This window comes from Oncorhynchus mykiss, chromosome 9 (assembly GCF_013265735.2).
Source record: "Oncorhynchus mykiss isolate Arlee chromosome 9, USDA_OmykA_1.1, whole genome shotgun sequence".
In the NCBI taxonomy this organism is placed as follows: domain Eukaryota; kingdom Metazoa; phylum Chordata; class Actinopteri; order Salmoniformes; family Salmonidae; genus Oncorhynchus; species Oncorhynchus mykiss.
The window spans coordinates 71,543,084-71,559,005 of record NC_048573.1 but is presented as its reverse complement, the minus strand read 5'-3'; the positions used below and the strand labels follow the sequence as shown (position 1 = coordinate 71,559,005).

General features: G+C 42.3%; 1 protein-coding gene across 2 annotated transcripts in view; it reads right to left on the bottom strand.

The window, feature by feature from the left end:
• Positions 1-8,712: 8,712 nt before the first annotated feature.
• slc16a4 (solute carrier family 16 member 4) overlaps positions 8,713-15,922 on the bottom strand; it is an 82,577-nt gene continuing 75,367 nt past the window's right edge. For both annotated transcript variants that reach the window (XM_021616945.2, XM_036988919.1), the window contains one exon: positions 8,713-11,273. In XM_021616945.2, the coding sequence (XP_021472620.2) occupies positions 11,047-11,273 (227 nt within the window). In that variant the 3' untranslated portion in view covers positions 8,713-11,046. The remainder of the gene's footprint in view (positions 11,274-15,922) is intronic.

Here is a 15,922-nt window from a genome sequence, read left to right as displayed (position 1 = left end):
TAGTACCATCTGCTAACAGTAAGTAACTGTGTTGTAGTACCATCTGCTAACAGTAACTGTGTTGTAGTACCACCTGCTAACAGTAACTGTGTTGTAGTACCACCTGCTAACAGTAACTGTGTTGTAGTACCATCTGCTAACAGTAACTGTGTTGTAGTACCACCTGTTAACAGTAAGTAACTGTGTTGTAGTACCACCTGCTAACAGTAACTGTGTTGTATTACCACCTGTTAACAGTAAGTAACTGTGTTGTAGTACCACCTGCTAACAGTAACTGTGTTGTATTACCACCTGCTAACAGTAACTGTGTTGTAGTACCACCTGCTAACAGTAACTGTGTTGTAGTACCATCTGCTAACAGTAACTGTGTTGTAGTACCACCTGCTAACAGTAACTGTGTTGTATTACCACCTGTTAACAGTAAGTAACTGTGTTGTAGTACCACCTGCTAACAGTAACTGTGTTGTATTACCACCTGCTAACAGTAACTGTGTTGTAGTACCACCTGCTAACAGTAACTGTGCTGTAGCACCACCTGCTAAAAGTAACTGTGTTGTAGTACCACCTGCTAACAGTAACTGTGTTGTAGCACCACCTGCTGACAGTAACTGTGTTGTAGGACCACCTGCTAACAGTAAGTAACTGTTGTAGTACCACCTGTTAACAGTAAGTAACTGTGTTGTAGTACCACCTGCTAACAGTAACTGTGTTGTATTACCACCTGCTAACAGTAACTGTGTTGTAGTACCACCTGCTAACAGTAACTGTGTTGTAGCACCACCTGCTGACAGTAACTGTGTTGTAGGACCACCTGCTAACAGTAAGTAACTGTGTTGTAGTACCACCTGCTAACAGTAACTGTGTTGTAGCACCACCTGCTAAAAGTAACTGTGTTGAAGTACCACCTGCTAACAGTAACTGTGTTGTAGTACCACCTGCTAACAGTAAGTAACTGTTGTAGTACCACCTGTTAATAGTAAGTAACTGTGTTGTAGTACCACCTGCTAACAGTAACTGTGTTGTAGTACCACCTGCTAACAGTAAGTAACTGTGTTGTAGCACCACCTGCTAACAGTAACTGTGTTGTAGCACCACCTGCTGACAGTAACTGTGTTGTAGCACCACCTGCTAACAGTAACTGTGTTGTAGCACCACCTGCTGACAGTAACTGTGTTGTAGTACCACCTGCCTACAGTAAGTAACTTCGTTGTAGTACCACCAGCTAACAGTAACTGTGTTGTAGCACCACCTGCTAACAGTAAGTAACTTCGTTGTAGTACCACCTGCTAACAGTAACTGTGTTGTAGCACCACCTGCTGACAGTAAGTAACTGTGTTGTAGTACCACCTGCTAACAGTAAGTAACTGTGTTGTAGTACCATCTGCTAACAGTAAGTAACTGTGTTGTAGTACCACCTGCTAACAGTAACTGTGTTGTAGTACCACCTGCTAACAGTAACTGTGTTGTAGTACCATCTGCTAACAGTAAGTAACTGTGTTGTAGTACCATCTGCTAACAGTAACTGTGTTGTAGTACCATCTGCTAACAGTAAGTAACTGTGTTGTAGTACCACCTGCTAATAGTAAATGTGTTGTAGTACCACCTGCTGACAGTAAGTAACTGTGTTGTAGAACCATCTGCTAACAGTAAGTAACTATGTTGTAGTACCACCTGCTAACAGTAACTGTGTTGTAGTACCATCTGCTAACAGTAAGTAACTGTGTTGTAGTACCATCTGCTAACAGTAAGTAACTGTGTTGTAGTACCACCTGCTAACAGTAACTGTGTTGTAGTACCATCTGCTAACAGTAAGTAACTGTGTTGTAGTACCACCTGCTAATAGTAAATGTGTTGTAGTACCACCTGCTAACAGTAACTGTGTTGTAGTACCACCTGCTAACAGTAAGTAACTGTGTTGTATTACCACCTGCTGACAGTAAGTAACTGTGTTGTAGTACCATCTACTAAAAGTAACTGTGTTGTAGTACTACCTGCTAACAGTAACTGTGTTGTAGTACCACCTGCTAACAGTAACTGTGTTGTAGTACCACCTGCTAACAGTAACTGTGTTGTAGCATCACCTGCTAACAGTAACTGTGTTGTAGTACCACCTGCTAACAGTAAGTAACTGTGTTGTAGTACCACCTGCTAATAGTAACTGTGTTGTAGTACCACCTGCTAACAGTAACTGTGTTGTAGTACCACCTGCTAATAGTAACTGTGTTGTAGTACCACCTGCTAACAGTAAGTAACTGTGTTGTAGTACCACCTGCTATTAGTAACTGTTGTATTACCACCTGCTAACAGTAACTGTGTTGTATTACCACCTGCTAGTAGTAACTGTGTTGTAGTACCACCTGCTAACAGTAACTGTGTTGTAGTACCACCTGCTAATAGTAACTGTGTTGTAGTACTACCTGCTAACAGTAACTGTGTTGTAGCACCACCTGCTAACAGTAACTGTGTTGTAGTACCACCTGCTAACAGTAAGTAACTGTGTTGTAGTACCATCTGCTAACAGTAACTGTGTTGTAGCACCACCTGCTGACAGTAACAGTGTTGTAGTACCATCTGCTAACAGTAACTGTGTTGTAGCACCACCTGCTAATAGTAACTGTGTTGTAGCACCACCTGCTAACAGTAAGTAACTGTGTTGTAGCACCACCTGCTGACAGTAACTGTGTTGTAGTACCACCTGCTAACAGTAACTGTGTTGTAGTACCACCTGCTAACAGTAACTGTGTTGTAGTACCACCTGCTAACAGTAACTGTGTTGTAGCACCACCTGCTAACAGTAAGTAACTGTGATGTAGTACCACCTGCTAACAGTAACTGTGTTGTAGCACCACCTGCTGACAGTAACTGTGTTGTAGTACCACCTGCTAACAGTAAGTAACTTCGTTGTAGTACCACCAGCTAACAGTAACTGTGTTGTAGTACCATCTGCTAACAGTAAGTAACTGTGTTGTAGTACCACCTGCTAACAGTAACTGTGTTGTAGTACCATCTGCTAACAGTAAGTAACTGTGTTGTAGTACCATCTGCTAACAGTAAGTAACTGTGTTGTAGTACCACCTGCTAATAGTAACTGTGTTGTAGTACCACCTGCTAACAGTAACTGTGTTGTAGTACCACCTGCTGACAGTAAGTAACTGTGTTGTAGTACCATCTACTAAAAGTAACTGTGTTGTAGTACTACCTACTAACAGTAACTGTGTTGTAGCATCACCTGCTAACAGTAAGTAACTGTGTTGTAGTACCACCTGCTAACAGTAACTGTGTTGTAGTACCACCTGCTAACAGTAACTGTGTTGTAGTACCACCTGCTAACAGTAAGTAACTGTGTTGTATTACCACCTGCTGACAGTAAGTAACTGTGTTGTAGTACTAAAAGTAACTGTGTTGTAGCATCACCCGCTAACAGTAACTGTGTTGTAGCATCACCTACTAACAGTAAGTAACTGTGTTGTAGTACCATCTGCTAACAGTAACTGTGTTGTAGCACCACCTGCTGACAGTAACTGTGTTGTAGTACCACCTGCTAACAGTAAGTAACTGTGTTGTAGGACCACCTGCTAATAGTAACTGTTTTGTAGTACCACCTGCTAATAGTAACTGTGTTGTAGTACCACCTGCTAACAGTAAGTAACTGTGTTGTAGTACCACCTGCTAGTAGTAACTGTTGTATTACCACCTGCTAACACTAACTGTGTTGTAGTACAACCTGCTAGTAGTAACTGTGTTGTAGTACCACCTGCTAACAGTAACTGTGTTGTAGTACCACCTGCTAACAGTAACTGTGTTGTAGTACCACCTGCTAACAGTATGTAACTGTGTTGTAGTACCATCTGCTAACAATAACTGTGTTGTAGTACTCTGTGGCTGAAAGGACATCCTATTATGTAATACTTAAGGTGCACATTATTTAGCCTGGCACAATGGAACCAATGTAATAGTCCCCAAAGTTCAAACCCCACCCATCTGACACTCCAGACAGGCTCCATCAAACTGTCCTCCAGTTGTAGCAGTATATTGTACTTGGAGATGACCACCACGGTAATATCACTCACTAGTGTCTGACAGTGTTTCCAGTTAAGTTTTAGATCAAACCAGATGTGACAACGGATTGCCCCAAGGCTGAGATGGTAAGTTCCGGATATAGATACATCGCATATCAATAAGGCAGATGGACGGTGGCTGGCAACAAAATGGCTCTTGGTGAAGACCCCAGACCATCACCTGCCGTTGTTCTCTTGTGCAAGGCCCTGCACTGTGACTGAACTTGTGCCTTGCTTACGTGTCTGTCTGGGAGGGATCTGAATGTCAGAAGATTAATTTCTGTTTCTCACAAAATGGATAACAAAATATCTATTCTGTTCTAGTGGATTTCTCTGTTCCCTATAGAGTATCGTCACTTCTAGAGGATATACTGAACTCTGGAACATCCAAGACACTGTCAGACACCTCAGAATGTAAGTACTATCCATTCATACAATATGTTACTCTCTATATAATGGCATCTATACTATTACAAACTCAGTGCTGTTGAAATGAACAATCCACATTCTGTTCACCTCTTTACTTCTCATAACATTTTCCAAATATATTTTCCGTGTTTGTATTTTGAAGCGATTTAATTTGCTTACGAGATGATTTGTTTAAATTTGACTCATCATATCTGGTCTGATATACATTGTTTTTTTTTTGTATTGTTCATTCTCTTAATAAAAAAAGTGATTTTGGTGCAATGTCTTTGTGTGTGTGTGAGAATGATTTTCTCCAGGTGTCTGAATAGGAGCAAAAATGACCCTAACAAACCTCCCCATCCATGTCACATGTCTCTTTATTGCAATAGTAAACTGTCATGAATATGATTGGTTAAGCATGTTCTCTAGTATGTAAAATGTCAAGTCATCATCTTGTCTGACAAGAAATGATTGCAATCTGAATACAACATCAAATAAATTTCTAGGCGTTACCAATATACATTGACTTAAGGGTTGCTTTTTGTTCTTGTTTTCTTGAAAAACAATTGTTGGGACAAAATACATTTTTCAGGATATTGCTTAAACCATGGTTTCTTTATAATACACCCCACTGGGTTCAGACAGTAAATAATATAATAAACACATCTACTTTTAAAGCATCAAAATGTCCTTTTTACACACGATTTAACATGAACATTCAGTGGGCCCACAATCACTTCTTGGAAATCACACTGGAAGTGAACAAACAGTTAAGTCCCAAATGGCACTCCATTCCCTATATAGGAGCACTACGTTTAACCAGAACCTATAAGGGCTCTGGTTAAAAGTGCATTATATAGAGAACAGGGTGGCATTTCGGACTTACAACACTGAGCTCTCTTGGCATCCATTTTAGGAGCGAACAGAGCTGCTGCTTGTGCATCACGGTTGGTTAATGGGAGAATGTGTTAAAACAATACAAAGAGCTGTGCAGGCAGGACGCTGATGAGCTTTGTGAGAGTGAGCTGAGGGGGAAAGAGAGATTTGGTACTAGTTAATGATGCAGTGTTCTTTCAGTTGAAGCTTTTTAGCGCCACTAGAGGGCGGTAGAAAACAAAAGTGAAATGTTCCATCACTTAATTTTGAACCAAACTGGTCAGTGCTCCTCAAACTTTTTTGTACCAAGGACCGGGGACTGGTCAGCAGTATCTCACGAACCGGCACATGTCCACGGGTTGAAAAATACTGAACTATGTACATGCAGTATACAGTACTTAGGAACATTTAGTGAATAATGGGAAATCATTATGGTAACTGTCAAACAATTTGATCTAATATTGCGCTAGTATTAAACATGTTGAGCTAATATTACTTGTTTTGAGCTAGTACTAAACATGTTGAGCTAGTATTACTAGTATTCATCATGCTGAGATAGTGTTACTAGTATTCAACATGTTGAGCTAGTTTTAAACATGCTGAGCTAGTATTACTAGTATTAAACATGTTGAGCTAATATTACTTGTTTTGAGCTAGTATTAAACATGTTGAGCTAGTTTTAAACATGCTGAGCTAGTATTACTAGTATTAAACATGTTGAGCTAATATTACTTGTTTTGAGTTAGTATTACTAGTATTCAACATATTGAGCTAGTATTACTGGTATTCATCATGCTGAGACAGTGTTACTAGTATTCAACATGTTGAGCTAGTATTACTAGTATTCATCATGCTGAGATAGTGTTACTAGTATTCAACATGTTGAGCTAGTTTTAAACATGCTGAGCTAGTATTACTAGTATTCAACACGTTGAGCTAGTATTGCTAGTATTCAACACGTTGAGCTAGTATTCAACATGCTGAGCTAGTATTAAACATGCTGAGCTAGTATTGCTAGTATTCAACACGTTGAGCTAGTATTCAACACGTTGAGCTAGTATTGAACATGTTGAGCTAGTATTGCTAGTATTCATCATGTTGAGCTAGTATTAAATATGTTGAGCTAGTATTAAACATGTTGAGCTAGTATTCAACATGTTGAGCTAGTATTAAACATGTTGAGCTAGTATTGCTAGTATTCAACACGTTGAGCTAGTATTAAATATGTTGAGCTAGTATTAAACATGTTGAGCTAGTATTAAACATGTTGAGCTAGTATTGCTAGTATTCATCATGTTGAGCTAGTATTAAATATGTTGAGCTAGTATTAAACATGTTGAGCTAGTATTCAACATGTTGAGCTAGTATTAAACATGTTGAGCTAGTATTGCTAGTATTCAACATGTTGAGCTAGTATTCAACATGTTGAGCTAGTATTAAACATGTTGAGCTAGTATTAAACATGTTGAGCTAGTATTGCTAGTATTCATCATGTTGAGCTAGTATTCAACATGTTGAGCTAGTATTGCTAGTATTCAACATGTTGAGCTAGTATTGCTAGTATTCAACACGTTGAGCTAGTATTAAACATGTTGAGCTAGTATTGCTAGTATTCAACACGTTGAGCTAGTATTGCTAGTATTCAACATGTTGAGCTAGTATTGCTAGTATTCAACATGTTGAGCTAGTATTGCTAGTATTCAACATGTTGAGCTAGTATTGCTAGTATTCAACATGTTGAGCTAGTATTGCTAGTATTCAACACGTTAGGCTAGTATTCAACACGTTGAGCTAGTATTGCTAGTATTCAACATGTTGAGCTAGTATTCAACATGTTGAGCTAGTATTGCTAGTATTCAACACGTTGAGCTAGTATTAAACATGTTGAGCTAGTATTAAACATGTTGAGCTAGTATTAAACATGTTGAGCTAATATTGAGCTAGCTAGTACTGCATTACTACGTTTGAACCTAGTGTTTCTGAGAGAGTTTGAGGTGTAGATTATGGATGTGTCTTTGGCTCACAGTATACAGAAGGGTTAGTAAACATACCGTTATTTATAATAAAGGCAAATAGTGGTGATAAACAGTGAACCAGTAGACTGACAAAACATAGAAAAAAATGACAACATAAAAAAACCAAAACACCCGATAGACTAGACTCCCATATATAATGGCATTATACATTGATTGCATTGTCATTCTGTCTGCCTGGAGTTGTGACACTGAAGTAGCTAGCCTACAACAGCATTTCATTTCCTCATTTTACCAGTTCTGCTACAGTACATTGGGGTAGTAACATCTAAAGAATATATATTATCTGGGCTATAATAAGTCAATAATAGCCTGAGTGCCAATCTGTTTGTTCTCTATTGCCAACTCCTTGTCGCTCCATTATTGTCAATACAGCACAAGCAGACTGGCACGCAGGCTAAGCAAATAAAGTGTCTGTAAAGGCACTTGGTCAGTAGTTTACACAGTAAAGCAGCACCAACCCAATGTACCCTGCCCACCGAGTACATACGAAGTAAAGCCAGGTATTTTCATCCAATTTAACTTACCTACATGTATGTAGCTTGGTCCTTGCCAACGTCTATGGTGTGGTTGGCACGCCAAACAGGCAAGACAGCACAAACCGATCTGGGGTCAGGCTAACCTAAATTAGGGTCTGTGTACAAAGTCATCTCCCCTCAGTTGTATACCGTACATGCTAAAATCCCACTGGGCAAAAACTGGTTGAATCAACGATGTTTCCACAACATTTCAATCCAGTATGTGTTATTTCATAGTTTTGATGTCTTCACTATTATTCTACAATGTAGAAAATAGTAAAAAATAAAGAAAAACCCTTGAATGAGTAGGTGTGTCCAAACTTTTGACTGGTACAGTATACCATACGGTATATACACTGAGTGGACAAACATTAGGAACACCTTCCTAATACGGAGTTGCACCTAACCCCTTTTGCCCTCAGAACAGTCTCAATTCGTCAGGGCATGGACTCTACAAGGTGTCAAAAGCGTTTCACAGGGTTGCTGGTCCATGTTGACGCCAATGCTTCCCACAGTGTGAAGTTGGCTGGATGTCCTTTGGGTGGTGGACCATTCTCGATACCAGTGGAGGCTGCTGAGGGGAGGACGGCTCATAATAATGTCTGGAACGGAGCAAATGGAACGGCATCAAAACCATGTGTTTGATACCATTCCACTGATTCCACTCCAGCCATTACCACAAACCAGTCCTCCCCAATTAAGGTGCCACCAACCTCCTGTGCTTGACACACATGGGACAGTGTTGAGCGTGAAAAACCCAGCAGCGTTCCAGTTCTTGACACAAACTGGTGGGTCTGGCACCTACTACCATACCCCGTTCAAAGGCACTTCAATATTTTGTCTTGCCCATTCACCCTCTGAATGGCACACACACACAATGACTCCATGACTCAAGGCTTAAAAATCCTTCCTTAACATGTCTCCTCCCCATCACCTACACTGACTAAATTGGATTTCACAAGTGACATCAGTAAGGGATCATAGCTTTCACCTGGATTCACCTGGTCAGTCTATGTCATGAAAAGAGCAAGTGTTGATCATGTTTTGTACTCTCAGTGTAATCTACAGAATATGGTATATAATCTATATGGTATGTAACCTATACCATAAACAAACAACAATCTCAAAATGCCTCAAAATGCTAAATGTTTCCGTGTACAGGTATAAATATAGAGGTATACCAAGACATTTGTTGAATAGGACTGCGTGCTATATTCCCTATTCAGTGCACTACTTTTGACTGGAGCCTTATGGGATCCCTATGGAAGCTGTATGGGAGCCCTATGGGAACTGTATGGGAGGTGTATGGGAGCCCTATGGGAGCCATATGGAAGCTGTATGGGAGCCCTATGGAAGCTGTATGGGAGCCTTATGGGAGCCCTATGGAAGCTGTATGGGAGCCCTATGGAAGCTGTATGGGAGGCCTATGGGAGCCCTATGGAAGCTGTATGGGAGCCCTATGGAAGCTGTATGGGAGCCCTATGGAAGCTGTATTTGAGCCCTATGGGAGCTGTATGGGAGACCTATGGAAGCTGTATGGGGGCCCTATGGGAGCTGTATGGGAGACCTATGGAAGCTGTATGGGAGGTGTATGCGAGACCTTTGGAAGCTGTATGGGAGCCCTATGGAAGCTGTATGGGAGCCCTATGGAAGCTGTATTTGAGCCCTATGGAAGCTGTATGGGAGCCCTACGGAAGCTGTATGGGGGCCCTATGGGAGCTGTATGGGAGACCTATGGAAGCTGTATGGGAGGTGTATGCGAGACCTTTGGAAGCTGTATGGGAGCCCTATGGGAGTGTATGGGAGCCCTATGGAAGCTGTATGGGAGCCCTATGAAAGCTGTATGGAAGCTGTATGGGAGCCCTATGGAAGCTGTATGGGAGGTGTATGTGAGACCTATGGGAGCTGTATGGGAGCCTTATGGGAGCTGTATGGGAGCTGTATGGGAGCTGTATGGAAGCTGTATGGGAGCCCTATGGAAGCTGTATGGGAGACCTATGGAAGCTGTATGGGAGCCGTATGGGAGCCCTATGGGAGCCCTGCTCAAAAGTAGTAAACTATATAGGGAATATGGTACCAATTGGGACGCATCCCAAGACTCCTCCATGGTGTACTTCATATTCATGGTGTACTGTATGACACACAGGGGTGTATGGTTTCTGATTCATATGGATGTGATTGTAGAGACTACAGTGACTGTTTTGTGTCAAGTTGTTGTCTTGTTCAATTCCTCCTGATACCGAAAGAAAAGTGTTCCAGCCACATTAGTCGACACTACAATGAGATTTGTGTCGCAGGCGTCAGGCGATTCCATGAGAACATGAGGGATAACATATATGGCCTAGCAGAATAAGTGTAAATTTGGTTTATTTTCAAAGTTACAAAACAGGATTATCTGTTTTCTGTCTCTCTTTATGGACTGAATGTCAACCAATCCACAACCATTTTTAGACTATTCATATAGCTGTGGTCATCATCTCCTCAGTCCGTCAGTCAGCTAGCCAGTCAGCCTGTTAGCAAACCATCCAGACAGTCAGCCATTCAGTCAGTCTGTTAGCCAGCCATCCAGCCAGTCAGCCAGTCAGTCAGTTGGGTATTCCTTGGCTTTCTCCAAAGGGGCACGGTCATTTCACCCCATCCAAAAGCTGGGTAACTTAGGTCCAACTGGCACAGTCGGCACATGGAGGTCCAACTGGCACAGTCAGTCGGAGGTCCATGCTTGTTTTATTAAGGAGAGTGAGAGAAAGGGTGGAAGCAGCCAACTCTGCCCTTCTTCCCTCTTACACAGTTCTGTGTGGCTCAGTTAATAAGAGCAATGGCTCTAGCACAGGTCGCGGGTTCGATTGCAGCTAGGATCCCAAATACTAAAAATGTCTGTACTCACTGTACTATAAGTCACTTTGGATAATCGTCAAGCGTCTAGCATTTATTAAGAGCAGGAAGCCAACCCTGCCCTCCCTCCATCTAGATAGCCTTGATTCCAGGCTTGATGAAGTAGAGTTGGGGAGTCCGATAATGTCCCAGCTAGATCAAAAGGTTCTAAGGACCGTAGTGATTGTTAAGGCATGGTGATTGCCCTATGGTTATTTTTGCATACAATATTCTCAGAACATTCCAAGGAACCAAATGTGAAAGCTGTGGTGAAACCACCATCTAGACAACGCCGTTGTTGTTCTTCAGGACAGGGAGCTCTGGTTCGGGGCAGAAGCAACCGTTGGTTTTCCAGCTGGTGTCTGCGTTCCGGGCCTCGTGTCTCTTCCTCCTGCTCTGCCACCTCCTCGCCACGGGCTCCAGGAAGAGAGACAAAGAGGACAGCAGGTAACACCCCCCCGCCAGGTAGAAGGAGCAGTCGTAGGTCTGGGTGTAGTCATACAGGAAACCTAGAGGATGGAAGACAAAGGGAAGCCAAAAAGGGGAGACAGTCAAGTCATTCAATGCTAAGAGAGAGAAACGGACATCTCCCCCCCTGAAATGGACATCTCCCCCCTGAAACGGACATCTCCCCCCCTGAAAACACAAATGACAGAAGACACCACCACAAAAAGAAACCATTAATAACAACATTCAAACTGAAAGAAACGGACATCCCCGTTCACCACACATTATGACAGGAGACACCACTGCAAAGGGAGGAGACCGTTAGCAATGCCATTCAGGCTAATAATGTCACTTGTTGACTCAATGAGAGAAGCAATGGATACACACTGTAGATATAGAATTACTGGCAATGTTAGATTCTATTTTTATTTGTTATGAAGACACACACACACACACACACACACAGAGAAACCAAATCTGACATCCCCCCTGGACACCACACGTTATAGTGACAAATTACACCACAGCAAAGGGAGACCGTTAGTAACGTCAATGGACGTTCTCACTCACAATGTCAGAGTTAACTGTACTGAAAACAGGGAGGGGGGGGGGGGGGGTGTAAACATAACTAACAATAACATCTGGTGTACATACTTACAGACAGAACGTCATACAACTACGAGAATTGTCTGGCCTAGAACTGAAAAACAATCTGCACAAGGCTACTCTCTGGGTGGTATGCTAACACACGGCCTCTATAGCTAGCTGGTTGTGCAGGTGGGAGTCAGGGTGGAATGCTAACACACAGCCTCTATAGCTAGCTGGTTGTGCAGGTGGGAGTCAGGGTGGAATGCTAACACACAGACTCTATAGCTAGCTGGGAGTCAGGGTGGAATGCTAACACACAGCCTGTATAGCTAGCTGGTTGTGCAGGTGGGAGTCAGGGTGGAATGCTAACACACAGCCTCTATAGCTAGCTGGTTGTGCAGGTGGGAGTCAGGGTGGAATGCTAACACACAGACTCTATAGCTAGCTGGGAGTCAGGGTGGAATGCTAACACACAGCCTGTATAGCTAGCTGGTTGTGCAGGTGGGAGTCAGGGTGGAATGCTAACACACAGACTGTATAGCTAGCTGGTTGTGGGGGGAAGGGGGGGGGGGGTCTGGGTGGAATACTAACCCACAGCTTGTATAGCTAGCTGGTTGTGGGGGTGTCGGTGTCATGGTGGACTGCGATGAGTTAAGTTCACCCTGCAGGACTAGCAGCATGGACGGTAAACATAGCAGCACGCTATTTCCTGACCGCAAACCCCGTAAGGGGTCACCAATAGTCACGTTTTGACCCTGGAATGTAGATCCCCTCTCAGCTCTCAGGACGGCCTGACCAATAGGAAGACCCTCCCACCCCTCTCCAACCCCCCCCCCCCCCCTCTGTGTCAATAAGTTCAAGGGTACCTCTTCTACAGGTTTTGAAGTCAAAAGTCACTCGTAAGAGGAATGTAGAATTATTTTTTCCTGGAAATAGGCTTACATCAGTGTTCGTAGACACTTCCAAGATGGGAAAGTATTTACAAGATGTTTCAGTTTGTCATTTATTTCTAGTAGACACCTGGATATAGCTAGGGGTCTGCAGAGTTACATTTGGACTGGTTTATACTTATTTACACTAGGTGATAAAATACCAGTTTATCCAATGTAGATCTCCTCTCAGCTCTCAAGACTCTCCTACCCCTCTCTAATCCCCCTCTCTACAGTAGGTCATTGAGTTCAAGGGGGTTTAAGTTTTGACGGAAGGGGAATGCAGCGTTTCTTCCTGGAAATAGGCTTACATCTGTTCATAGACCACAGTTCCCAAGATGTGGACGTGTTTACAACATGTGGAGGTGTTTACAACATGTGGAGGTGTTTACAACATGTGGAGCTATTTACAACATGTGGAGCTGTTTACAACATGTGGAAGTGTTTACAACATGTGGAGGTGTTTACAACATGTGGAGGTGTTTACAACATGTGGAGGTGTTTACAACATGTGGAGGTGTTTACAACATGTGGAGGTGTTTACAACATGTGGAGCTGTTTACAACATGTGGAAGTGTTTACAACATGTGGAGGTGTTTACAACATGTGGAGGTGTTTACAACATGTGGAGGTGTTTACAACATGTGAAGGATGTGGAGGTGTTTACAACATGTGGAGGTGTTTACAAGATGTGAGGGATGTGGAGGTGTTTACAACATGTGGAGGTGTTTACAACATGTGGAGGTGTTTACAACATGTGGAGGATGTGGAGGTGTTTACAACATGTGGAGGTGTTTACAACATGTGAAGGATGTGGAGGTGTTTAGAACATGTGGAGGTGTTTACAACATGTGAAGGATGTGGAGGTGTTTAGAACATGTGGAGGTGTTTACAACATGTGGACGTGTTTACAACATGTGGAGGCGTTTACAACATGTGGAGGTGTTTACAACATGTGGAAGTGTTTACAACATGTGGAGGTGTTTACAACATGTGTAGGTGTTTACAACATGTGGAGGTGTTTACAACATATGGAGGTGTTTACAAGATGTGAAGGATGTGGAGGTGTTTACAACATGTGGAGGTGTTTACAACATGTGGAGGTGTTTACAACATGTGTAGGTGTTTACAACATGTGGAGGTGTTTACAACATGTGGAGGTGTTTACAACATGTGGAGGTGTTTACAACATATGGAGGTGTTTACAAGATGTGAAGGATGTGGAGGTGTTTACAACATGTGGAGATGTTTAAAACATGTGGAGGTGTTTACAAGATGTGGAGATGTTTAAAACATGCGGAGGTGTTTACTATATACAGTATATCTATTATAGTAGACGCATTGTAAAAAACATGTTTTTTTTACATAGCTAGGTCTGTATTTAGATCAAATGTAGATTTGTTTATGCTAGTTTATACTACACTGAAGAAAAATATAAACGCAACATGTAACAATTTCTAAGATTTTACTGAGTTACAGTTCATATAAGGAAATCAGAAATTAGGAAATAAATAAATTAGGCCTTAATCTATGGATTTCACGACTGGGAATACAGACATGTATCAGAGACACCTTAAAAAAAAAAGTAGGGGCGTGGATCAGAAAACCAGTCAGTATCTGGTGTGACCACCATTTGCCTCATGCAGCGCAACACATCTCCATAGAGTTGATCAGGCTGTTGATTGTGGCCTTTGGAATGTTGTCCCACTCCTCTTCAATGGCTGTGCAAAGTTACTGGATGTTGGCTGGAACACGCTGTCGTACACATCGATCCAGAGCATCCCAAACATGCTCAATGGGTTACATGTCTGGTGAGTATGCAGGCCATGTAAGAACTAGGACATTTCCAGCTTCCAGGAACTGTGTACAGGTCCTTGGGGCTATGTAATATCATGTTGAAACATGAGGCGTTGGCGGTGGATGAATGGCACGACAACGGGCCTCAGGATCTCATCACAGTATCTCTGTGCATTCAAATTGCCATTGATAAAGGCAATTGTATTTGTTGTCCGTAACTTATGCCTGCCCATACCATAACCCCACCACCACCATGGAGCACTCTGTTCACAACGTTAACAATAGCAAACCATTCACCCACACGACACCATACATGCTGTCTGCCATCTGCCCGGTACAGTTGAAACCCAGGTTCATCCATGAAGAGCACACTGAAGTCGGTTACGATGCCGAACTGCAGTCAAGTCAAGACCCTGGTGAGAACGAGGGAGCACGCAGATGAGCTTCCCTTGGTTTCTCACAGTTTGTGGAGAAATTATTCAGCTGTGCAAACCCACAGTTTCATCAGCTGTCCGAGTGGCTGGTCTCAGATGATCCCGCAGGGGAAGAAGCCCGGATGTAGAGGTCCTGGGCTGGAGTGGTTAAACATGGTCTGTGGTTGTGACGCCGGTTGGAAACCCTTCAAAGTGCTCTAAAACAACGTTGGAGGCGGCTTATGGTAGAGATATTAACATTCAATCATCTGGCAACAACTTTGGTAGACATTCCTGCAGTCAGCATGCCAATTGCACGCTCCTTCAAAACTTGAGACATCTGTGGCATTGTGTTGTGCGAGATAACTGCACATTTAAGAGCGGCCTTTTATTGCCCCGAGGACAAGGTGCACCTATGTAAAGATCATGCTCTTTAATCAGCCTGGGATCTTTTATATTAGCTAATGAAACATGGGACCAGCACTTTACATGTTGCGTTTATATTTTTGTTCAGTATAGTTTATGATAATGAAATACTAGTTTATCAATGGGAGAGAAAAGAGGGAAGTCCTCTGAAAATACCTTGGCTGGTGTTGGCATTGAGAAACCCATAATCACCTACAGTAACCTGGGCCATTCATCAACATCTCAGAGTAGGAGTTCTGATCTAGGATCAGTTTTTTTATTTTTTTTATCAGAATGAATAAGATTACATGGACAAGGGGGGACTTGATCCTAGACCAGCACTCCTACCCAGGGAAACAGACTTTTGGACATCAACATGACCTTATATGACAGTCAAAGCACAAACCTGTTCTGTTGATTTTTTTTTTTTTTTACACCTGTTCTGTTGATTGAATTTTTTTTACACCTGTTCTGTTGATTGAATTTTTTTTACACCCCCCCAATTTTTTTTACACCTGTTCTGTTGATAGATTTTTTTTACACCTGTTCTGTTGATTTTAAAAAAATTACACCCCCCCC